Consider the following 27,041-nt stretch of genomic DNA (forward strand, 5'->3'; position numbering starts at 1 on the left):
TGAGCAGGTCAAACGACAACATTTAATTGTTTTCATGTTCTGTTCAGCAGAACTACACATTGGCGTGATTTACAGAGAAGAGCAATGCTTTACGCAGAAAAATAACATTGTGTACAAAAATACAACTTCACTGTACAAAGCAAACACTGCACATACAAAGCAAAGTAATGGAAAAGTTGGTGGAACCAAATCTTCCATAAGCAGGATGGGACTTTGAACAGAGACAGAAATCCAATACAGTCATCGTCTATCATTGAATTGTACTTAGAAAACATGCAGGAATGCATTTCACTTGAAAACTTGTATCTATTCATGTACTGTTTGGGTGTCATTCATGTGTAACAGATTTGAAGAATTTCAGATAGTGTATGGATCTGATCTGAATATGGCCTTTCGTACTGTTTATCTTTGGTAGTATATTATATTGAGATATGGGTCAGAGGTTTTGGTGAAAACTGGACGAATGATGTCAATATAATAAAAAGTCACTATAGATTTCTGAAATTAAGAATACAATATACTGTTCAGGTTAACAATATCAGGCCATTCTTATGGTTAGTCTTACTTATCTGCACATCATGTGCCAGACCAAATAGCCTCTGCAGATATCTAGAGGGAGAATGCAGAGCTTCTTCTTGTCTCTGAATAACCCAGTCATGCAAATTGATTAGACTGATTCTCAAGATTGATTCTTCAATTCTAGCTCAAGTATGTCAATAGTAATTTCACATTTGGACTTGAGTTCTAATTGGTTAATGTATGCATGTATGAGTCATGTATTGTAAACATGCTCAATGGCAAACCGCTGAAAAAGACTGAACAAATCAATGACCTAAGGAGGTCAAAACCTGCTCTGGAGTCTTGACTGTGATGGTTGTACTACATGATGTACTCAATTCTATTCTTTGAAAGGTTTTTCTATAATAATAGTTAAGTGTATAAACCTTTGAGCAATATTATATCTTAAAAATACCTGAGTACCTGCCCCTGAAAAACAGGACTCCCTGACCACAAAAGGTTGATTTCAGGTTGATATGATTTCATTTAGTGTGAGAGAAAGGCAGTAGTTGAATCCTGACAAAGTGTTTTACTTCCAAAATGAACAACACAGTACAATTCCACGTTCAAAAATAGATCTTGGTTATCCATGCAACTCAAGATGTGCACAGCACAATTAGAAGAAATTGTCTGGATATCCCGTGCAATGTAGAAAAAGTGTATATGTCATGTGACATGTGCATGCATTTGTTACCAATTAATTTTCCTTAATTGGCCTATGAGCCTTAATGGAAATAGTTTCTATGATCCAGCTGCAAGACATTTGAGCAAGAACCTGTCAAACATGTTTTGTGGGAAACCTAACAGAGCCTTTGAGATTCTTAAATCCATTCTCTGATGAAGTCAACATTGAAGAGATAGTCAGTGCCCGAAGAAATGCGAAGCAAATAACCTGAAACGTTAACTTAGACCAAATGCTTAAAGTATATATTAACTCAATGTCATCACTGTCCTTATGCACCCTGAAAGATATGTTCACCTCATAAACAGTAATCCAATGTCCATCATGCATTGGGGGTGTTCAAACGCAAACACAAACACATTCAAAACATTGACGCCGCATAAATCAATACCTTATCATACAAATTATTTTCAAGGATTGACAGAAATGTGTCACTTCCTTCAAAGGACTTGATCCACATGGCACGTTGCACAAGACCACTATAAAAATGACATTTAGAAAAAAACATGCCATCGTAACAGTATAAAGTTGAAATCTGGAATGGTAAACAACTGTTCCAGAGGGACAATACCACTGTGTTGGCATTGTGGAGTGGCACTGCATCATGAACCAAAGCTTCTGTCCTTGTAGTTCCTCACTCTAAATAAGTAAGGGGGGCACTGACATTTCCATGGCAGAAGTAGCATGCACAGCTACAGTATGCTATTGAATGGAGCTAGGCTAACAAATTGGAATCCTAGCATAATAACCTAGCGACCCAAATGGAGCTAGGCTAACAAATTAGCATCCTGGCATCACACCTAGCGACCTCCGTGGGTAAGACGGCTTGATTCTCTGGAGAAGAGGCCGAAGGCTAAGTCTCTCTCTCTCAGTCTTTGCTCTCGCTGCATGTTCGTCGGATCACAGAGGAGAAGAAGCTGTTGCCTTGTGGGGGACCCATCAACATCGGGGCCTGGTTCTTATGCACTATTTCAATCTGGTGTGGACAGAGAGTGAGGGAAACAGGACAGAGTTACATGGTGTTATGCTATGGTTGGGTGAATGCTTTCATAACATGGAGCACACGGACCCACTGAACATACCTGTACACTGTACAGCAAGGGAGGTCATGGCCTGTGTAATAATGTAATCTTGCCATTCCAATAAGCAACCACAGAGAAAAGCTTGATGCTTGAATTCTATGAGTATTAGACGCTATTAGCATGTCAGAAGAAGAAAAAGTGAAACTACCACAGATCAATGAGAAGGTAAATATCAACCATCAAGGTATGCCCTGACCTGGACGCAGCTCATTATACTATAGCCCTCGCAGTATAAACAAGAATAATGAGCAAGGTGAACAGTATCATCAGCATAAAAGAAACCCTTCTACTTCAAAGAGACGCGTGCCATTCATCGTTCATGAACTCTAACGCTGTAGTGGTCGCTATTGTGCGTGGGCTTGATGTCCAAGTCATATTCAACGTGACTGAACTAAATGTTACTGGAGTATCATTTAATTGACAAATTAACCTTTCCATGAGAATTGAGGTTAAAAAAAAAAGGTTCAGCACAAAATAATGACTTGAAAGAGAAACTGACCGTGTTTGAAAGCTTAAAGGACTATGAGTTTGTATTTCATGGTAAAGAAATGTATACTAATTTTCAAATAGATGAATTAAAGGGGCAATCTGCAAAGCACAACAAAGTGGCTACCCTGCCACTGTTTTGGTAAATAGCTGAGGGATGGGGCTGGAGAACGTAACCAAACAATGCTATCAATACTGGGACTGACCATCCATTAGATCAAAATGATAGTTTTAACCATGTTTTAAAGCTACACAGTCAGTGTTTGTTTACAATTGACTGGTTTACAAACAATGGAGTAAAACAAATGTATATTTTGGGTTCTGATGGTGTACAACAGTTAAACTAAGGTAATTAAGGAATTTACAAGTTATAGTCGTCAATAATCAATGATTATATATACTTTAAAAAAAATGTATGGCCCTTTAAAGGTTATTCCAGTGTACAATAGAGATGTAGTAATACATGTTATAAGTGCTAATGAATGTGGTTAATTATCTTATGTATGCAAGACATGATTTGCATAACTGTTGTTGTTAATAATTAGTTGGATAACATCCCATTTTAATGAACTTTTAACAGGTTGACTGATTCAAAATTCCGCATCGAGACGTCTGTAACTCACCATGGAAATCATCCAACACACAATTATGTATTGTCAGAGCCTAACTTTGATTTGTGGAGTTTTGCCAACAGACACAAGTGCACTTATAAACCACTTGTTTTGTCATGCACTAGATTCTCCCATAACGACTGAAAGATCTGTATGTAAATTCTGGCTCCACTTCATCTGTGATGCTGTCAGATTGTAATTAAAAGCAAACACTGGTTTAATCAGCACAAATTGAGCCATTTCATTTTGAAAAGTGAACAAAACGTAAAACAAAACAAACACTTGTACTTGTGCAGGGGAGTAGTTTGAGGGACCAGGTGAATACAGTCAAAGAAAGGGTCGTGTTATTGCATGTCAGTTATGATAAATTACAAATATTTAAAACAATGCAACTTCCCTCTCAAGAAACTTCTGCCGGGGTACTTTAAAGCATTCATCTCTTATGTGGGTGCATAGTGACAATTAGGTGATGAACTTTCTATATGAACCACCTGTGTGCAGCGCATTCTACATGCATTAATACCACAATACACGGAACATTGACATGACTTACAGTACAGGGAGTCTGCATCCAGGGCTCTCCATCAATCTGCATGGGGAGGGCTTTGGTGGTCCTGACAATTACAAACAAAAATCCCTCTGAAAACATGATTCTTGACTTCTGTCATGTCTTCCATCGAGATTGTTTCTATGTTGTTATCAGTGTTCAAAAAGGCTAGATGGGATTAAAGAAGGTCGACTGGGGTCAGACAGTGATCAGTGGTTGTGGTCAAGGGGTACTGACCTGATGGTGACCGAGGAGCACTGGGCCAGGCGTCTTCCTGCGCTCCTCAGGCCGATGTGGATCTGTCCCATCTCCATGGCTCCCTCCAGACCCACCACCTCCAACAGCTGGTCTGACGGGTCTAACAGACACGGAGAAATAAACACAGCCACACATAGAACTCAGACCATCTCTCGACCATCCTGTTGAGCCGAGCATTACAGTTTGAATTGATGCTAAATCAAGCCATTGGTTAACTCTGGAATCCATGGATCTTGAGTAAGAAGAAGAAGAAGAAGAAGAAGAAGAAGAAGAAGAAGAAGAAGGAGAAGAAGGAGGAGAAGAAAGATGAGAACAGGAGGGATAAAAGAGGCAAAAAGGAAGTGTGCTTCATTTTCAAGGTGCACAGTTTGCCTTCCGCTCTCTGAAGTCTGAATATTCACTGTTGAAAGGAAAAAAGAAGCAACAAGAACAACAACCAGCAGCCATAAACAAAACACCTATTAATTAGATTGCACCGGCAATGCAAAGCAATCTTGTCTTCCTATAATTATTAATTTATTTTCTGTTTTGAAGTTATGAGCATTGATTTTGCCCCTGCTGGAAGCCCAGTGTCGCGCTGAGCCCATCTGTTTCAGCGGGCCTGTTACTCCTCCTACTCTCAGACTACCCCTCCGCAAATTAAGCCCTGTTGGGAGTGCAGAGAGACACTAATTGAAACTAAGACCCATTTTAGGGACTTGGTGGGTATGGTAGAACAAACTAGCATGCTGTCATTGATCGTGCTGTATGGTGCTGTTGCTAATGCTAGGTTGCTGCTGCTAGGGTTAGGCTGATGTTGAGGGCTTCTAAGATGTTTGAGTGATGCCTTGGACACAGTATATAAATTAACCATATTTGCATTTCTATGGATGTTACTGTTGAGGGGTAGTGTCCAGCTGTAACTATAGCAACAGGCTGGGTCGGCACCCTCTGTGTTAAATTGTGAATGGAGAGCTTGCCCTGGCATGAGAGCTAAAAAGAGAGTTTGTGTGCGTTCGCACGTGTTTGTGTGCATTCGCACGTGTGTGCTTGTGTGTGAATACGTGTGTGTTCACACCTGTGTGTGTGTTTATGCCTGCATGCCTGTGTGTGTGTGTGTGTGTGTGTGTGTGTGTGTGTGTGTGTGTGTGTGTGTGTGTGTGTGTGTGTACACAATGTGCTAGCCCCCTGATACTGGGCCCTCCCCCCCAGCATGCCTTCTCACGTTAGCGCTGCTGGCTCACAGAGCCCCTGGCTGACACGTACGATAGACAGCATCACCACGGCGATGGATAAACGTGTGGAGATTCCTGGTTGCCCGGGGCTACACACAGGTCATATAGTATACCCCAGAGTGCTTACTGTGGGCAAGGCCAGGAGTGTGCTCTGCTCTCAGTAACCAAGGTCTATCTATTTTTGAAAATAACAAATGATTGGTATATGATTATCATGAACAGTGGTGGTTGTATTAGTATTTTCATGAGGCTACTTCAATTGTTTAAGTATAGGCCGTTGGGGGAGGGGTGAGGGACTAAGCTAACATTATTTTAAGATGGTCATACCATGGATCATTTAGCTATTTGAATTTAGAATTGAATCCCCCAAAAATAAAATAAAATAATTTGAGATAATATTGAATATGGCCTTTACTACTATAGTCCATAGAAATGCATACATAACACATTCATGAATTTGCTAAACATTCAACTCTATTTTTTGTGGCACAAAACTACTTCCATTAGTTTGTACCTCAGATGAGTACCGTGACACTTGTGGAGGTCGTAGAGCATAATGGAGAACATCGCGGTCGCGAGAGACTCCCTTATATTAGTTTGTAGTCCAAACTGTTCGGGACACTACAGATGTTTTCTTGAGAAGACCGATTTTCGGGATGTCTCATGGTCTGACAAACACTGCTGTAGCTCTGCCACCTTCCAAGGCCGACATAGGCAGATGAGGTGGATTGAGACACAGCCCATGCAAAAAAAACTGATAGCTCTAGCTTAAACTGACAGATTTTGATGGGGATTTTATTATTACGTTACTTAGATTGAGGCAAAGGTAACACTTAAGACATTTAAGGATGAATGAATGCCTGTATAATACTATCTGACTGTTACAACCAGTGCAGTGCCCGTTTAATAATAGTGATGGATGCATAACTATAGCCTGGTCTGTAGTCTATAGTCATGGAAGAAAGAACAGACTCCAGTTTCCCCAGATTTGAAAAGGGTGAGCTCAGAGGCACTGGTTGCACGTGTCAGACGAGAGAGACCGATTAAAGATGTATTTTTCTTTCTTCTTGTCAAGTGATTTTTTTTTAAAGGGCAACACTAGTTACACCAGCACTTCCGGAGAGGTTTCTCTAACTCAGAGTCATGTAAATATATGGCTCAGCTCTCACTTATCTGTCTACTACATTCTGGTCACGTGTTATTGGTTGAGAGTTGGTCATAGCGGAGAGGTTTTGTCAAGCGCTCCGAGAGAAGACCGTCATCCACTCATCATGCAGTGTTTAAATGGGCAAAAGGTGAAGTGGAAACATAGATCTTGCAGAAATATAAACTTGTTGGTGTTGAGCGATTAGTGATTTTTGAGGTCGGTTCAGTTTCGGTTCAATTACAAAAAAATAATTGGTTTAGACGTTGTTGTTTTTTTTTTTTACCCCTTTTTCTCCCCAATTTCGTGGTGTCCAATTGTTTAGTAGCTACTATCTTGTCTCATCACTACAACTCCCATACGGGCTCGCGAGAGATGAAGGTTGAAAGTCATGCAACCTCCGATACACAACCCAACCAAGCCGCACTGCTTCTTAACACAGCGCGCATCCAACCCGGAAGCCAGCTGCACCAATATGTCGGAGGAAACACAGTGCACCTGGCAACCTTGGTTAGCGTGCACTGCGCCCGGCCTGCCACAGGAGCGCGATGAGACAAGGATATCCCTACCGGCCAGGCCCTCCCTAACCCAGACAACGCTAGGCCTCCCGGTCGCGGCCGGTTATGACAGAGCCTGGGCGCGAACCAAGGCTCTATGGTAGTACAGCGCCCTTAACCACTGCGCCACCCGGGAGTCCCCGATTTTAGAGCTTTTTAATGGAAATTCCAAAGCCAAAAATAGTGATCATTCAATCGCCAAAACATTGAAAATATTCCATTGCCTCTGTCAGGTCCATACAGGGTAGACATCATTATAAACAGAAATTTACTATGAAATAATACAACATTTCAGTTGTGTATATTACTTCATTTCTATTTGATGGCTTTATTATTTTTCATTCCTTAAAGTCATCATCTCATCTCTGCTCTGGCAGTAGAAGCCATACTGTACTGTCTGTAGTCATCTTGTTTAGCTAGGCTAGCCTGCCTAAGTATGCTGCAGAGCTGTCTGAAGAAATCATTTTACGAGTTCTTCAAAATAGATAAGGCATACTTTCACAAACTGTCTCTATCTCTATCACTCGTAGTAGTGTTGTGTACATTTCTCTCTCATGTGGTTAACGTAGTCTTGATTTTGGTTAATCGCTTGCACTAAAACTTGTCCTTGTAGATAAATGGAAAATACAGTCATACAAATAATACAAATGTAGTTTTACACTCATAGTGGTTTCAAAACAATCTGTTTTAAAAGAGGGGACCAAATAAAGACCAAATCGTTCCTGATCGCACATCGACATGACTTATCTCAGATAGAAGACAAGACTGAGTCACAGAGATGTTACAGTGGCTTACACACACAGCCAAGTCCTATATTAGGCAGCCCACGCCTCATAATCGAGTTGCCACAGTGCACGATTAGTCCCAGCATCCTTGTCATTGTCAAATACCTGTCCAGGGCAGTCTCTACTCCACTGACAACATGCAGAGTGACAGAGAGGGAGTGGGTGAACGACGTTGAGACCACCTTTAGAATCTCCATGGTACATGTCTCAGGGAATCAGTCCCCCCCCTCCCCCCATTGCCACTCCCCTCTGTCCCCGTTCTAAATAATTCACCCCTAGCCATTCCCTTCCACCTGAGGGGCTTGTCTCCTGGCGTCAACAGCGGGATGACTTAACAGCTCCAGAAAGGTCAGTCGTTTTTTCCCCCAGTTTGATCCACACTTCGCACTCTGTGCTCTGGGTACGTGTACAACCCCCAGCCCCCACGACCCCCAGCCCCACCACAGCCCCCAGCCCCACCACAGCCCCCCAGGCTAATACACTCGGTGTTTATGGGCCCCTCTAATACTCCATTCTCTGGTCTGACAAGTTGGGCCTCTCATCTTGAGCACACCTTCAGCAAGGGCAACCAGCAACCAGCACTCACTCACTGGCCACTAAGTGCCTTTTCAGGTTCAGGCTGAGGGTTAGGATAAAACAAAGCAAAATTATTTGCACCAAATCAAATGATTTTTGGGTGAATTAATGGAAGGGAGGGACTACTGTAGTGTATCGATGGGGTGTTAATTGATCATCTCCGACCACCACTACCATCTTAACCCCCCTTGCCAAAGCTGTAATTTCTAAGGATCTGTCCATTGCCTCTCTCCCAGTCTATAAGAGTAGAACTCAGTGAAATGGATGATTCCCTAGGTTATTAGAAAGAACATGCATGATCCAAATGGGTGCATTCATCAGTGCTTGACTCGTATTGACTGAAATTAAAGAGCAGGAGGAATCTCCTCGAAGCATACAGGCAGGTAATGGATTTGGTACTTTGATTTTAACTGAGGAGGATACATTCCAGAGTATGTAGTCAATGGGTTGCCTATTATACAGTGCAGTGTACATCGCAGTGGTACTAATTCATGAAAACATCCTTGGTATGATTGCACATTTGACAATGAAAAATTGTCACATACCCAGTCTTGTGTGATTTGACTTTCACTATGCTCTGTATGAATCTGATTTGGTTGATCTATGATCTAATCAAGCCTGGACATAATATACCAACAAAATACTACCACATTCTACAGATGTAGAATCTTAATTTGATCACTCTTTTGTTGCTGAGAATCTTCCTGCGGGGCAGGAAAGGCAGATTAGTTTAGTGATTTACATAAATTCACTGAAAACCCGCACTAAAACACGGTTGTATTAACAGTATAGCACTTTTCATGTGGCATACTTTTGTCCAACTAATAGCCTAACCACCAATCAAGCAACATTATGGACTAAGCGTTTAAATCTATTATTTTGCTACAACAATGCTGGTCAAATTAAGATCCAATGCCCTTGCAATAAAATACTGTACACCTTCTAATACAAACACCTTGATCACAGCTACAGCATCATTGCGCACAATGGTACGTAGCATCATCTGGACATGCGTGCAACAAAAGTTTGACACTCCCCATTTCTGTCAAGCGATCTACGCATACAACTTGATGATATGTTTGATAACTCCAAAGCATGCACCTCACAGAACTCACTGCAACTGCCTCTGCAATGGGATGCTGCAAAGCAAACGCAGCGTTCCATTGGAAATTAATGTACTTCTGGTGTACCAAAACGCAGTGACGCTGTCGCTGTGATCAAGGTGTAAGCCGTAGCCCTAGTCCACTGTGAATTACACTTCCCTACATTATGCTGCTCCATGTGAGGACAACCCTCTACATAGTATTGCCTAAGAAGGTGATAAATGCGTGTTTACAGGAACTTAACCAGTGACTAAGGTGATCATCCGCAAACTAGACATGAGTAGACAGTTCACCAGTTTACCGGCTGACCTTAACTCCTCCTAAACAATAATATGTGTTAATTCATAGATTCTCCTTGATGGGCTTCCCATCTGACATATTTCTGTATTCAGTGCCCATAAAGGCAGCAGAATTGACACTGAGCTCCCTCAGTCTGCTCCTATTAAGCCGGGTTGTCCACTTCCACCTACACAAGCCATTACCAGTCAAGTGACAGTGCGAAACAGTGACATTAAACCGCACCCCTTCATCCCAAACCAAATCTAAGCACTGTGATTCAACTTGTCATTGGTGAAATATTCATACCCGCGCCAGGGAAAACTTTGTCCCAAAGTTTGTCTCTGATCGGTCTAATGTGAGCTTGGACAAGGTCTTGCCTCTTAGTGTCACAGGTTATTAGGAGAAAGGATCTTCTATGCTAACAAAACTATACACAAAATGGCAGCCGATCAGCCATTGAGTTGTAGCATTTCAAGCCTGTTATCCGGTGTATGTTTGGTTGTAGTACTGATCTGTAAGAGGCATACCGGAATATGAGCAAGCCTTCCACATTTTAAAAGACCTTAAAGGACCTATGTAAAATACCCCATGTAAAATAAATGTGACATTGTGAACAATGTTTCCTCAAAGTTGGAATTGCAATAAATACATTTCCAATTCACCAGTATCCATCATTACGATAGCTACCTTGGACAGCAAATTGAAGCTCTTTGGGGTCCAGCACTGTTGTCCTCTTATCCTGGGTCTTCTTCCCTCCCCGGCGGTTGCTCCGCCTTTTCCTGCTCTCACCCCACAGGTTGGAGCCGCCATGCATGCTGGGAATATTTAAAATGGCGATGCCTTCCAAAGAGATGCTGTCTAGGTCCAGAGTGATGCCATCGCACTTTACAAAGGACAAGGGTCAGGAAAGAAAGTGAGAGAGAGAGAGGGAAAATGGAGGGAGCAAGAGAGAGAGTGATTACATCATATCAATAATCCAAGTGTTCCTCTTGAAACATTTGTGTAGCAATAAAATAATGTTAAGTAGATCATGCTAGTTTTGCTTGAGCCAGAGCTTCTCAGTTAGGTGTTTTCAAAACTTTACCACGCTCATCTGACAGCGTTCACTGCTGAGTGATGATTAACAGTTTATGTCGAAGCCATTTGATCTTTGACAAGCTGTAAATGTCCACCAGAAGGGGACCTGCCACCAGCCATGACTCCTAACAACCTTATACTAGTACGGCATCCATATTAGGAATACCCTCAGTTGCCAGCTGTGTAATAAAAGGCCACTTCTCTGTCCTCTCTCTCAGTGGAGTTTAATACATGGCATGTATTCCACACCGAACCTGCTCCCCTTCAGTACCATACTAAGTAGCCATCCACGGCTAATTAATGAAGACCTCTACCACCGCTGATGGCTCTGAGGAGGGGGAGATGGATCAGATAGACACCACCTTCATTATCCCTCAATATGACACACAGCAGGGCCGTGCCGGGATAATTACCTGTGTGTTGGGCTGAGGATCCGTTAGGGGAGTGGGAGGGGTAGAGGGGAGGCCTCCCTCCCTCCTCAACACTTCAAGACTGAAATTGGTACAAATGGAAGGCTATTTGTGGATCAGGAGGTGGCTGGTGCTCAGTGTCTTAAAATGGTGTGCACTAGATTAGAGGCATGATTCTTTCTCCCAGGGAGATTGTACCTAGGTGCTTTACTTTTTGCTTCTTGTTCTCACTGCATTGTGTCTGCTTTCAAAATACTTAATTTTTCATGTTAACAGTAGGTGTTATTGTTGCAGAGAACAGTACAAGTGAGAGTAGTTTATATTGAATTATTACATATTCATTACACAGTAGTGCAATTAAAAGGTGACAAGTCATAGGATTAAATGGCATAAAAATACTCAGTCCCAATCTCCCAAAAATTGAAAGCAGGCAGTTGTATTTACCTCAACCTCCAGAAAGTCGTGGAGCTTCTTGCATGTGGCCGAGAAGGTCTCAGAAGTGCCAAACTCAAAGTACCACAGCTTATTCTTTGTTCTGAAAAACAAGACAATAAGAAGTGTAAGGGGACTAGGAGGAAACAAAAATCTCTCTCTCCCCACAACAAAATCTACTGCCATACAGTCAGCAATACAAAAAGTGGTTGAAGTGATTTCCCTCTCTCTCCTCGCAATTTCTCGCTTTTAGTTAGTCTGGGTTTTATGGAATAGCTCTCTGTCTATAATAGCATTGATTCATGTAGTTTGTCAGAAATGTATTTATTTCAGACTTTTCAGAATTGACTTGGAAGTATTCTCCACCATTGTTTATCAACAAAAAAATATCTAATAATAAAAAACGTTTTATCGTCATATACACAGGAGAGGTGCAGTGAAATCTGTTGTTTTACAGGGTCAGCCAAGGGTAGTACGGCGCCCATGGAGCAAATTAGGGTTAAAGGCCTTGCTCAAGGGCACATCGACAATTTTTTTGGCTTGGGTATTCAAATCATCAACCTTCCGGTTACTGGGCCAGCACTCTAACCGCTAGGCTACCTGCCCCCTTATAACCCGTTACCGTGAATACCATCCGCCATTGTTTGAGAATTTAAAATACATTTGATATTGGCTTTTAAACATATTCACAAAATCCAATCTCCAAAAACATACAACGTCATTCATTAATCATAATGTCTCACACACGTAGAAGCCCAAAGACTAAAGTAAAGCCGATTAACCACTAGAGTATGTGGGGTGGGTACCTTGCATTAAAACACAGCAAGGGGTGAGAGAGGGTAATCTAGCTGGCCCTTCAATTAACTGAGGACTGGGGTGCTGCTCCTGGTTCCTAAGGACACATGATCCCAGAGCTAAGCCTGATGATCAATGATCCTGCTAGTTAGAGTCACCATCTGTCTTTATAACAGAGTGATACTCTGTATAGAGCTGTATGCTTTTACATTACTGAGCCGGCTTGTATTTATTAAGCGTCTCAGAGCAGGAGTGCAGATCTAGGATCTGGTCCCCACTGTCCATTCATAACAATATAAAACTGATCCTAGACCAACACTCCTACTCTGAGATGCTTTATGAATACTGTCCCAGACGTTAATCTGAAGATTGGTGCAGAATGTAGGCTACATCTTAAGACAGAGCAAGCTGTAAAACAAAGCAAATAGAAACTTTGAAATACTCCACGTGGACCGCTGAGTGAGAATGGATAACTGTAGGCCTAATACACAAAGGGAAATGAACATACAGAACAGAGAATAAAAATCTCTATGAAGACAGGATTTCTTATAGACTCTCCAGGCTTAAAAGGCCTACAAGGTGAATCAATATTACTAAACGCTCTGGTAGCCACAGTTTGGCCAGCAAAGATTACTTGTCTCAACTTATTGCACTCTGCCCATAGAGTTAGTGAGCCTTGAAAGATTCATAATAACTCACAGCTCATCCCCCTTTGAGCAAGAATTAAGGGCGGAAAGAAGATATCTATCAACATGTGCTAAGAAAGATGTTCAAACCTCCTTCCCCTGGCAAAAACAGATGGAGCAGTCTGAGGAATATTAGCTACTCTTTGTAGATTCTGTACTGGACATGTAGTACACATTGGAGTTCAGTTTAATAAGTGAATTTAATGAGGCATTAATCAACCTCAGGAGGCTGAAGAAATTTGGCTTGTCACCTAAAAACCTCACAAATTTTTACAGATGCACAATTGAGAGCATCCTGTCGGGCTGTATTACCGCCTGGTACGGCAACTGCACCACCCACAACCGCAGGGCTCTCCAGAGGGTTGTGTGGTCTACACAACGCATCACCGGGGGCACAATACCTGCCCTCCAGGACACCTACAGCACCCGATGTCACAGGAAAGCCAAAAAGATCATCAAGGACAACAACCACCCGAGCCACGGCCTGTTCACACCGTTACCATCCAGAAGGCGAGGTCAGTACAGGTGCGTCAAAACTGGGACCGAGAGACTGAAAAACAGCTTCTATCTCAAGGCCATCAGACTGTTAAACAGCCATCACTAGCACAGAGAGGCTGCTGCCTACATACAGACTTGAAATCATTGGCCACTTTAATAAATGGAACACTAGTCACTTTAATAATGCCACTTTAATAATGTTTACATATCTTGCATTACTCATCTCAAATGTATATACTGTATTCTATACAATCTATTGCATCTTAGCCTATGTCGCTCTGTCATTGCTCATCCATATATTTACAGTTGAAGTCGGAAATTTACATAAACTTAGGTAGGAGTCATTAAAACTCGTTTTTCAACTAATACAAAAGTATCTATATCCACAGTAAAATAATTCCTATATCAACATAACCTGAAAGGCCGCTCAGCAAGGAAGAAGCCACTGCTCCAAAACCGCCATAAAAAGCCAGACTACGGTTTGCAAATGCACATGGGGACAAAGATCGTACTTTTTGGAGGAATGTCCTCTGGTCGGATGAAACAAAAATAGAACTGTTTGGCCATAATAACCATCGTTCTGTTTGGAGGAAAAAGGGGTAGGCTTGCAAGCCGAAGAACACCATCCCAACCTTGAAGCACAGGGGTGGCTACATCATGTTGTGGGGGTGCTTTGCTGCAGGAGGGACTGGTGCACTTCACAAAATAGATGGCATCATGAGGTAGGAAAATTGGATATATTGAAGCAACATCTCAAGACATCAGTCAGGAAGTGAAAGCTTGGTCACAAATGGGTCTTCCAAATGGACAATGACCCCAAGCATACTTCCAAAGTTGTGTCAAAATGGCTTAAGTACAACAAAGGCAAGGTATTGGAGTGGCCGTCACAAAGCCCTGACCTCAATCCTATAGAACATTTGTGGGCAGAACTGAAAAAGCGTGCGCGAGCAAGGTGGCCTACAAACCTGACTCAGTTACACCAGCTCTGTCAGGAGGAATGTGGAAAAATTCACCCAACTTATTGTGGGAAGCTTGTGGAAGGCTACCCAAAATGTTTGACCCAAGTTAAACAATTTAAAGCAATGCTACCAAATACTAATTGAGTGTATGTAAATGTCTGACCCACTGGGAATGTGATGAAAGAAATAAAAGCTGAAATAAACCATTCTCTCTACTATTATTCTGACATTTCACATTCTTAAAATAAAGTGGTGATCCTAACAGACCTAAGACAGAGGATTTTCACTAGGATTAAATAGGAATTGTGAAAAACGGAATTTAAATGTATTTGGCTAAGGTGTATGTAAACTTCCGACTTCAACTGTATATATTCTCATTCCATTCCATTCCTTGTTCCATTAGGTAGTTGTTGTGGAATTGTTAGATATTACTTGTTAGATATTGCTTCACTGTAGGAACTAGAAGCACAAGCATTGCTACACTCGCAATAACATCTACTAACCATGTGTATGTGACCAATAACATCTGATTTAATTTGATTGTGGACTGAATGCTGCTCTAACATTCATAGCATCACATCCATATAGAGAAAGTTTATGAGCACCAATGTCTCTTTATAGCGAAATGCTTGACTTTCTTTAGAGATTTCTTTGAAAGCACACCTCACAGCCATTGGTTACTTTAGCCAGAGACCCCAACAGATGATTTATCATCATGGAGAGAGAGAAAAACAACCTTACAACAGTGCTGACATGCAGAACTGAATGCAATAAAAAATGGCCTTCTTTTCGCTGGAATCAAAGCCTTACTAGCGGGATGTATTAGTGTAAGCAAAGTAACAATCACTAAATTATTGATTTCCTCATTAGGAGTTTTGTCAGGACCATTTAGCCGCTTTATAAATTTGCTTTCATTAGCCACTTGCAGGATAGCCCGGCTCGATGTTGATTTATAATGTGCAAGATGGTCAATAGGTGCGGGAAGAGAGGAGTAAAGGAGAGAAAGGGAGAGCAAAAGAGAGAGCGAAAGAGAGAGAGAGACAGTGGAGGGAGACACGGGGCATGCTGAGAGGGCCTACTACACAATAACACATCTAGCATCTTTCTAACATGACTTCCAACAGCTGCCCTGGGCTCCAAACCTCACCATAAATCTGTGTGCTTAGCAGACCTAGGTTCAAATATGATTTGATATCATTCAAAATACTCAAATTGTGCTTGATTGAACTTGCCTGTTGAAATGTACTAATAGGAAAGTCCCAAAAGTGCACACCTCCCCCCCCCCCCCCCCCCCACCCGACCTAGGCTAAAGCAGGCTAAAGCAAATGCGCAATGTAGGCTATTTCAAATACTATTTTAACCCAGGTCTGGTTCCTTCTCTTGAGAAACGTGTCTGTGACAGCCGAGAACGAAAACACACTCCTGTTGTAGACAAAACACAAATGCAGACGTGAGCATAATTTGCAAGCCAACAAATGCGGTGGCCTATTCACGAGTCTATTCAAAAACAAAGCAACTTGGGGTGTGACTGAAACTAAACGATGTGCAGCCTTTACACCTGCAGTGAGCTGTTGGACAAATATTTTTTGGGGGGGGTTGTTTTTGTTATTTTCAAGAGGCCCTCGCACATCTGAAGCACTGCGTCCTCTAAGACACAGGGGAACTACCCAGGTCTCCACGCAGCTGTATTATTTGGTTGCCAGGCGGAAAGTTTCTCTCTGTTTACATGAGAGGCAAACTCAAGAGGCTATTTATCTCCTCTGACGTGCACTACCAAAATGTACAGTGCACCCCATATCATCACAGTAATAGGCTTAATAAGCTTAATACAGTATGTCTAAAACACAGCACATACAGTACACACAGCACATACAGTACACACAGCACATACAGTACAATATAACCAAAACCAGACATGGCACTTTCTAGAGAGTCTCAAGTCGACTTTGTAGTAGTTAAAAATGGGAATAGATCTGTTTGCTCCACTTAGGATGTCTAAAACACTTGTAAAAACATACAGTAGTTGTTACAGCAAATTCACAATTATAGTACTATAAAGGTTATATTTTACTGTAACCAAAATCAAAACGCAGCACTTTGTCGTCCTCAAGTCTACTGAATGTAGCTAAACAAGGGAATAGATAAAGTCAAAATCAACATATACTACTACACATTGACTTCTTTACAGTACAATATAACCAAAACCAAAACGCAGCACTTTGGCGTCCACAACTTTGTGTAGTAGTTAAACATGGGAATAAATGGAATTGATAGAGTCGACATCTGACTGTCCTGTCGATTCCCTCCACTTAACCTAACAAGAGAGCCATGGCAACAAATCACGGCCTTATCTCCCTGCTCATTAGATAATTAGGAGCATCCCATTGGCCCCATCGGATTCCCATCCTTTATGTGCTGATAGACTGGCGCTCAGCACCATGATCTGAAACACAGCTGGAACAGGGAGAAGCTCCAATGAGATGGCCATTGAGGATCAATGGAGAATCAACTGAAAATGATCGTCTGAACAGGCTGATACTTTTAATGTGGGTATAGAGGTTTGACTTTGCAATAAAAGTGAATATAAAGGGGTTTCATTAACCAGAGTGTGTCCATAATATCATAACTTAGAATATATCGCAAATGTAAATTCATTTTGAAGATCAGATAAACAAAGAAAGGTACTTTTTCAACCACTGAGTGCACGAGAGACAATTTGTAGCTACAACTGCAATGTCAAAAGACAACACTGTCTCAGGTTTCACCAACCACTGAAGCAAGCAGCTCCCTGCGCAGACTTAACACAGTATTATGCCCCTGTTCTCCCCTCATCAGTCAACTCATCTACTTTATAAACCCCTGTCTCGTCACTGTATTAAAAAGTGTCAAAGGCAAACAGGCTTCAGTGTAGCATGGCTAGGCTATCCCCAGGTCACAGCACCTTGTAATACTCTTTAATGCTCTTTCTACTGTCCACTGTTAGCATGAGGCACAGAGCCATTGATTTTTCCCTCTGACACTTAATCTAAGCCCCCGTGATCTATGACCTTATTTTCACACTAATTTATTTTTGATCAGAGGTGATAAATATCACGTTGACATAACCAAGTCTTTGTGCATTGCATCAATGCACTGTTTTGTTTAACATGACACCGCCCCGAGTGCTACAACTCTGACTGGCAGCTTGAAAAATGGCCTGTGTTGTGTTGTCTCCCCTTTCTTAAAGAGATATTCCAAATAAAACAGTACAATGAATGGGTTTAAACTACAAGAAAATTATCCCTGGGTGTAATTATAATATCAGTATCATCCCAGCAAACTAAAATTGTTCTCATAACACAAAAACGGTTCAGTCTTGATGAGTTTGTATGAAACATTTGCCTGATGTTGCAAGATCGTTCCCAGAACACATTTAGCCTGTTCTTTAAAGGTTCTCAGAATATTTCACTAAATTGTCGGAACATTGTGGGGATATCACAAGGTTCCCAAAACACTAAAACTGTCCAGTTGTGCTGACATTCAGATAATGTTTGTCTCAGGGTGCACAAAACGTTCCTTTGGTGTTGCAAGAATGTTGACAGAACAGCGTGCGAGTTCTTTAAAGGTTCCCAGAACATTTAATTAGGTTATGGGAACAGTGTGGGTACAAGATATGATCAGTTGTGATGACGTTTATACAATGTTTAAGTTAGGTTGGACACGACATTCCCTTAATGTTTTAAGAATGTTGACAAAACACCTGGTCCATTTTTTTAAAGGTTTCCAGAACATTGTATTAAGTTACGGGAGTTGTCAGGGATGTTGCAAGAATATTCTTGTGATTCTCACATATTGTACTTAAAAGGCTGCAGAGAACATAACCACAATGTTGCACAATGTTCCACAATTTGCAAATGAGTCTGTTTTTATTACTTTTATTTGTTTTAGGTTTAGCATACTATTCCACTGATGTTCACACAAGATATATTTGACCTTGTCTTGGAGGTACCCTGATTGGTTATTACATTTTTGCATCTGAACTCCTAGAGTGTGCGGCTCGCTTTTTCAAGTGTTCTACTCCGCTAGCCAGCACCTCGCCTAAACAGCTGTTAGTTTCTTTCGCCTCCAGACTAACATTGTCTTGGAAGCCCTCAGAAAATTTCAAGAACATTTAGAAAATGTTATATTAAAGTTTTCCCTAATATTATCACAACATTCTCAGCATCCATATTTCTAGTTCCTTGAAGCATAAGAAAGCAGATTGGAATACATCCCAATTATGTTTCCCTATAGATTTAATGGCAATTTGCATTTGAAGATTGTATTGTTGGCCAACTACAAAGTGATATAGACACACAGCATTTAATTTCATCCATTTAATTAAATGTTGTTATCAAAAACATTATTTTCATGATTTGGGGATGTTATCATCATAATGTTAATACAATCCAACTAGAACTTAATGGGAATCTTAGCTAATGTTCTGGGAATGTTCCCGGTTTGCTGGGATAGATCTAATCATTTTATCTGAGTTTATAAAAATTGTCCTTGTCATTGGAACTTTTCTGTTGCAAAGCTCAGCTCATACTAAACTCAGCAAAAAAAGAAAAGTCCTCTCACTGTCAACTGCGTTTATTTTCAGCAAACAACATATGTAAATATTTTTATGAACATAACAATATTCAACAACTGAGACATAAACTGAACAAGTTCCACAGAAATGTGACTAACAGAAATTGAATAATGTGTCCCTGAAAAAAGGGGGGGATTCAAAATCAAAAGCAACAGTCAGTATCTGGTGTGGCCACCAGCTGCATTAAGTACTGCAGTGCATCTTCTCCTCATGGACTGCACCAGATTTGCCAGTGACTTGCTGTGAGATGTTACCCCACTCTTCCATCAAGGCACCTGCAAGCTCTAGGACATTTCTGGGGAGAATGGCCCTAGCACTCACCCTTCGATCCAACAGGTCCCAGACGTGCTCAATGGGATTGAGATCCAGGCTCTTTGCTGGCCATGGCAGAACCCTGACATTCCTGTCTTGCAGGAAATCACGCACAGAACGAGCAGTATGGCTGATGGCATTGTCATGCTGGAGGGTCATGTCAGGATGAGTCTGCAAGAAGGGTACCACATGAGGGAGGAGGATGTCTTCCCTGTAACGCACAGCATTGAGATTGACTGCAATGACAACAAGCTCAGTCCGATGATGCTGTGACACACCGCCCCAGACCATGACGGACCCTCCACCACCAAATCGATTCCGCTCCAGAGTACAGGCCTCGGTGTAACGCTCATTCCTTCGTCGATAAACGCAAATCCGACCATCACCCCTGGTGAGACAAAACCGCGACTCGTCAGTGAAGAGCACTTTTTGCCAGTCCTGTCTGGTCCAGCGACGGTGGGTTTGTGCCCATAGGCGACGTTGTTGCCGGTGATGTCTGGTGAGGACCTGCCTTACAACAAGCCTACAAGCCCTCAGTCCAGCCTCTCTCAGCCTATTGAGGACAGCCTGAGCACTGATGAGGGATTGTGCATTCCTGGTGTAACTCGGGCAGTTGTTGTTGCCATCCTGTAACTGTCCCGCAGGTGTGATGTTCGGATGTACCGATCCTGGGCAGGTGTTGTTACATGTGGTCTGCCACTGCAAGGACGATCAGCTGTCTTAGGCATCTAATAGTACGGACATTGCAATTTATCGCCCTGGCCACATCTGCAGTCCTCATGCCTCCTTGCAGCATGCCTAAGGCACGTTCACGCAGATGAGCAGGGACCCTGGGCATCTTTCTTTTGGTGTTTTTCAGAGTCAGTAGAAAGGCCTCTTTAGTGTCCTAAGTTTTCATAACTGTGACCTTAATTGCCTACCATCTGTAAGCTGTTGGTGTCTTAACGACCGTTCCACAGGTGCATGTTCATTAATTGTTTATGGGTCATTGAACAAGCATGGGAAACAGTGTTTAAACCCTTTACAATGAAGATCTACGAAGTTATTTGGATTTATACGAAATTATCTTTGAAAGACAGTCCTGAAAAAGGGATGTTACTTTTTTTGCTGAGTTTATAAAGAGGGGTCTTGTTTTTTTTCTTCCAATATCGAAATACAAATAATCCTAGATTCATCACAATAAATATACTGAAGTAACAGAATGGCTTGTAAGGGATATGGTCGTATCAATTGTTATAATATAGGGACTACAATAATCTGACACATAAAATCTAAAAACTATCTATTTATTTAATGTACATTATTTTCTGTCTGTTATCTCTCACCCTAGACGTGAACATACTGCTGGTGGGAAGGTGTGAGAAGGAAACCGTGTAGCCAGCTGGTGGCTCTGCAGGGGCTATGGGGGCTCGACAGAGGATGGGGGACACAACAGGGACTAGGAGACTTTTGGAGGAGTGATGGGGAGTCAATATGTGGTTGGGGTCTTGGACAATAAGAGCTGTTGCTTCAATGTGAGAAATCAGAGGGCATTGAGACTACTATAGGGCTTTCATCTACAATCTTAGAACAAAAGGGTTCGATGGATGTCCCTATTGGAGAACCCTTTATGGTTCTAGGCAGAACCAATTTTGGTTCCGTGTATCACCCTCTATGGAAACAGTTTGAAATGGAACCCCAAAAGGTGATATCTGGAACCCAAAAGGGTTCTACACCTTTTCTTTCTAAGCCTGTATAGAAGTATCATATGAAATATTACATACCAACCAGTTTGAATTAGAGTTTATGGAATTTACTGAAGAAGACTGGTGGCTCACTTCTGAGGTCCAGACAAGTGTGAAACTATGTTTATATAGGATATGGTTGTGTGTGTGTGTGTGTGTGTGTGTATGTCCATGCATTAGTGAGTGTGTGCGTTTGTTTATATTTGTGTGTACAGTATATGTATGCGCTCACTTGCCTGCGTATGCGCATGTGTGTGACTGTGTGTACATTCACGCTGGGCTGGGGACAGGGCCACAGGTGAGATCTCTCTAAATTACACTCACAAGTGGCCATTAATTATAGATGACATCCTGGTCAGACAAACGATTTCATCCTCAAATGAGGTCCGAGGGCGGCCTCTGCCCGGGTCCACAGGGGCCCTGCGGGGAAGCGGTTTGGGAGTGTGTGTGGCAGTGTGCGAGTGGATCCAGTGGGCCCTGTGCACACGGCAGGCTTTGATGAACACACTCATTATGCTAAAGAGCGCTCCATGCCTGGGCTTCCCTGTGCCTCCAGGAAAGGTTAACGCCGGAATGGTTCAACAGAACAGCCACAGGCTACATAAGGGAGAGTGGTAATAGAACCAGTGCTTAAGACAGCAGTAGTAATAGTAATAGACTGCCATACATCATATACAATACCTCAGGCTTAGAACACAGACCCGTGTCGGTGGCCATTGAACTGTTGCTAACAGATTATTGAAATTGGCTGAAAGTGTAACTGCTTTTGAGGGTACAAAGGCAAAGACGACGACGACGACAAAGTATATCTCGCTATAATCTTGTATTTTTCTTTCTCTCCATCTCTCTCTCTTTCTCCCCCCCTCTCCCTTACTTTCTCTCTCTCTCTTGCTGAGGCAGAGATTAGTGTGTAATTACATGGGAGATCAGTAACAAGAGAGAGAAAAAGGAGCAGTGTGTTTGAACTAGGCAGAGGGAGGTAGTGTGTGGCGTCGTCACGGGTCGACTGATTGTCTTACTTTTAATCCTCGACCTCATTATCACCTCTTGGTCAGGCTGCAGTCAGTAAATGAATCTATCTGCCGACGTGTCAAATCTTCACACATTCTCCCTCATAATCACCCAGAGGTGCCAAAACAGAGAGGGAGTCACCCCCGGCCCGGCCCCAGCATTCATTACATTCATCAACCAAATCCCCTCATTCCATAATTTAAAAAACAATATGCCATTATTTTGTTGCTAATTAAACCTGATCAAATATGTATGTCTTGTTTAAGGTCAACCCGACGACAAATGGAATTGACATGCTCTGAAGAAAGAGAGACAGACAGAGAAATAAATGAGGAAAGGAGTGCAGAGTCGGTTGTGATTTCGATGGGGGGGGGAAGGGAGGAAGGGAGTGGGGAATGCTTCTTCCACTCATTGTAACTTAGTAGCCTCCGGTGCCAGGCCTGATGGCTGCTGAAAGACTCTAATACAGTAACTGAGAGATGGTGAATATATCTGATAAGGAAAAGACATTTATGTGCAGTTCAACTGTGACATCACCATCTGTGGAAACGGATCGACATGGAACCCCAAAAGGTGATACCTGGAACCCAAAAGGGTTCTACACCTTTTCTTTCTAAGCCTGTATAGAAGTATCATATGAAATATTACATACCAACCAGTTTGAATTAGAGTTTATGGAATTTACTGAAGAAGACTGGTGGCTCACTTCTGAGGTCCAGACACGTGTGAAACTATGTTTATATAGGATACGGTTGTGTGTGTGTGTGTGTGTGTGTGTGTATGTCCATGCATTAGTGAGTGTGTGCGTTTGTTTATCTTTGTGTGTACAGTATATGTATGTGCTCACTTGCCTGCGTATGCGCATGTGTGTGACTGTGTGTACATTCACGCTGGGCTGGGGACAGGGCCACAGGTGAGATCTCTCTAAATTACACTCACAAGTGGCCATTAATTATAGATGACATCCTGGTCAGACAAACGATTTCATCCTCAAATGAGGTCCGAGGGCGGCCTCTGTCCGGGTCCACAGGGGCCCTGCGGGGAAGCGGTAGGGAGTGGGGAATGCTTCTTCCACTCATTGTAACTTAGTAGCCTCCAGTGCCAGGCCTGATGGCTGCTGAAAGACTCTAATACAGTAACTGAGAGATGGTGAATATATCTGATTTGGAAGAGTCAGTTATGTGCAGTTCAACTGTGACATGTGAGAATGTGTGTCAGGCTGTGTTTTTGAGTTAAGACTGCTGTGCACTTTCATGTGTCTTGGTGTTGGCTTTACACAGGCCCGGATGTTCTATCCTGTACAGACAGTGTTCTCTGTCTTACACCCGCTATTGAACACTGTTCATACACTCGGAAGGAAATGGCTCCATGATAAGTTGCATTCTACTTGCAATGGACATGAGCCCCTTGGACAAATCCAACAAAATATACGCTACCTTGAAAAACTATAATCATGCATTATTCAATTGGCAAGGATAGTGTGTAATAGAGAGATCCTAAACCCATTCCCTCCTGTAAATTATTCATTGAATTCAAATAACAGATGGTATAATTTTCTTTAAATATCTCAATCATTTTTCACATGGGCTTAAAATGGTATAAAACAATATATTTGATGTCTTTGTATACATTCTTTTTGTCCTGTGTATTAATATGTACAGCCATATCGTGTTACTGAACAGTTTGGGAATGGAGATTTAACCTAATGATTCAAAAATATACAGTGTGGCTAAACCTGTACCTTCAATGTATGGCAACAGTAGCATTAGAATAGGCCTAAAACACACATACCGTTCAGTAAAAACACAAACTGCAATGTAAGGAACATTTGAGTTCTCTCACATATATCTCTTTGCACTGCAGCAACCCTTGCAGATCACGTATCCTAAACGAACCTTTGGATAATAGTTTGCTGTATGTTGAACTAAAGTCAGAGTAAACATGATAAATGAGTACAAATGGGATTATTAGGAGACTGTGTGTCATCACTCCGACACACGCATGATGTCAAACTACCCAAGCAAATTCAATTACCCACGCCATTACTCCCTACTGCTAGTGGAGACGTATTGGTCGTGTTAAATATTGATGGGAACATAGATGCCACATTTGTTCATCTCCAAAGGTGAACACATCTATTTAAGGTAATCACAGATGCTAAATATGAGACAAGTCCATTTACTGTATCAAGTGACTACTGAAAAAAGAAGAAGAAGAAGAAGAAGAGTCTATTGCAATGAGTGTTCCGGCCATGTTTTTAGAGCTTTCTGACTTGGTGAGTATTTCTGTTCATAGATGTCACACTACCAGAGGTTGAATGCCACTTTTCCCCCCCATATTGCTAAATGAATGTTAAACTTCAGAACCATCCCTAGTATGTTTGAACTATATACTTTGACAGGACCCACTGTATACATTTACCAATCAAACAATCTAAAAGTCCCCCTTGTACCAATGCAAAATCCTCTCGACTCATACATATATTTGTAGTAAACAAAATAAATTCAGTAAGAGATGGCTAAAGTACGAGGAGAGAGAGAGGGGGAGGAAATACCAGTGCTAACCACATACCAGTTAGAAGTGGCAGCTTCACAGGTGCTGACAGTCAACAGGGGGGGGGAGGAGTTAACATGCAGTGTTGGTGAAGTGTTGGTTAAAACCCAACAACACATACCTGCTGTTAAAGCGTTCAGGGTGTCTCTCCCTCATCATGTGGAACCGATGTGCAATGGAAGCATCCTAAATAAGGGAGAGAAAATAACATGGATTCAGCAATGACTTTTATTTTGATACTCATTTATACAGTGGAAAAGGCCTATTAACCAATGGACACCAAGGAACACACCTACTCATTCCATTTGTCCACTTTTTTGGTTGCTACATGATTCCATATGTGTTATTTCATAGTTTTGAGGTATTCACTATTATTCTACAATGTAGAAAATAGTAAAAATAAAGAAATGGAATGAGTAGGTGTGTCCAAACTTTTGACTGGTACTGTATATTAGGGGTATAAACCTATATAAATATTTTCATTTTGAAATAAGCTACACAACTAAAATAGTTTAAATTTCTATTTGAGATATTGTTATTTCAATTAATTAATTGATGAGATATCAAGATCGCAAAATACAGGCAAGATGTTGGTACTAAAACCAATACGATGGCTTTTTAACACCAATTAAAGTCAACTTCTTCCCCTCTGCTGATAAGCATCTCAGCCAACTTTCTATTGCACCCAAAAAATGACGCATATGCCCGATGCATATTGATATGCCTAAACAGAACCAGGGTGCTTTTGAATTCCTGGCCAACTGGAAGGCGGGCGGGCGGTGGTTGAGGTTTGAGCCAGGGATGAGGGTATTGACAGAGAGCTTGACGAACAGCACGCCGTCTTTCCACACAGGCTAATTAATTAAACACACATTGCTAGTAATCACAGCTCCCAACGTACAGGATGCTGCCGGCTCCCCTGGCAACCATCTCTCTCTCTCTCTCTCTCTCTCTCTCTCTCTCTCTCTCTCTCTCTCTCTCTCTCTCTCTCTCTCTCTCTCTCTCTCTCTCTCTCTCTCTCTCTCTCTCTCTCTCTCTCTCTCTCTCTCTCTCTCTCTCTCTCTCTCTCTCTCTCTCTCTCTCTCTCTCTCTCTCTCTCTCTCTCTCTCTCTCTCTCTCTCTCTCTCTCTCTCTCTCTCTCTCTCTCTCTCTCTCTCTCTCTCTCTCTCTCTCTCTCTCTCTCTCTCTCTCTCTCTCTCTCTCTCTCTGACCCGGGGCTAGTACCACATTGGTAGACTCACTGGCAGTGTTGGGTGTGTGTTTGCGTGCAGGCATGTGTGATGAGAATGACAGACTGTGAGATTGACAGCTACTCTATTAATCAAGAGAATCTAAGGAGTAAGTAAATCTGTGAATGTTTGTTGAAAAATGTGTGTGTTCTATGAAATGCTACCAAAAAGTATACTACCCCTGGGCCAGAATTGACCATGGTCTTTGTGAGTCACGATGATTGCCAAGTAAAAACAACAACTGACGAACAGTCGTCAACCACAAAAAGGGGGGAAAACTTCAGGAAACTTTTAGGGTTTGTTCCTATCCCCCCCACTTGAGCAATCTGTTTTGACCCGCTCCATGTTGAGTGGCTCTATTGAAACGCCAGCCACAGGGAGGACCCCCTGCTAGCTCTCAGTACAACATGTAGGAGAAACCCAAAAAAATCAATGCCGTTTTCTTGATGTCTTTTCAAGACGCTGTTAAATAAAGACCAAAGAATTTCCAAGATCCCCGCAGACTCTATTTATCTTCAACATGAGCCAGAAGAGGTGAGATGATGGATATATCTGAAAGATTGGAACTTGATTTTCTTACAAACAGGACAATAACTGAAAACGAGAGAGCGAAAGGAAGGAGGAGTTGTTTGAAAATATACTGCAGCTCAGAAACCAGGGAGGATCCACTTCAAGTAACCTCCAAATTGAAGAAGGTACACTATAACCCTGTATACGGTATGTCAAATCAAATCAAAGCTAATTTTATTGGTCGCATACACATATTATGCAGATGTTATCACGGGTGTAGCGAAACACTTATGTTCCTAGCTCCAGCAGTGCAAAACAATACACGCTAATCCAAAAAATACAAATAAAGGA

At 41.9% G+C, this 27,041-nt stretch overlaps 1 protein-coding gene across 2 annotated transcripts in view; it reads right to left on the bottom strand.

Annotated features, from left to right (window-relative positions):
• The window catches only part of LOC139405897 (diacylglycerol kinase beta-like), a 62,614-nt gene continuing 35,573 nt past the window's right edge, over positions 1 to 27,041 (bottom strand). Inside the window, exons 19-24 of one of the 2 annotated variants that reach the window (XM_071148341.1) lie at positions 25,073 to 25,137; positions 11,814 to 11,904; positions 10,570 to 10,765; positions 4,204 to 4,324; positions 3,973 to 4,033; positions 1 to 2,216 (exon numbers count right to left, since the gene is read on the bottom strand). In XM_071148341.1, the coding sequence (XP_071004442.1) occupies positions 2,109 to 2,216; positions 3,973 to 4,033; positions 4,204 to 4,324; positions 10,570 to 10,765; positions 11,814 to 11,904; positions 25,073 to 25,137 (642 nt within the window). In that variant the 3' untranslated portion in view covers positions 1 to 2,108. The remainder of the gene's footprint in view (positions 2,217 to 3,972; positions 4,034 to 4,203; positions 4,325 to 10,569; positions 10,766 to 11,813; positions 11,905 to 25,072; positions 25,138 to 27,041) is intronic. The other variant, XM_071148340.1, reaches the window with a different exon arrangement.

This window comes from Oncorhynchus clarkii, chromosome 3 (genome assembly GCF_045791955.1).
Source record: "Oncorhynchus clarkii lewisi isolate Uvic-CL-2024 chromosome 3, UVic_Ocla_1.0, whole genome shotgun sequence".
Taxonomy (NCBI): Eukaryota; Metazoa; Chordata; class Actinopteri; order Salmoniformes; family Salmonidae; genus Oncorhynchus; species Oncorhynchus clarkii.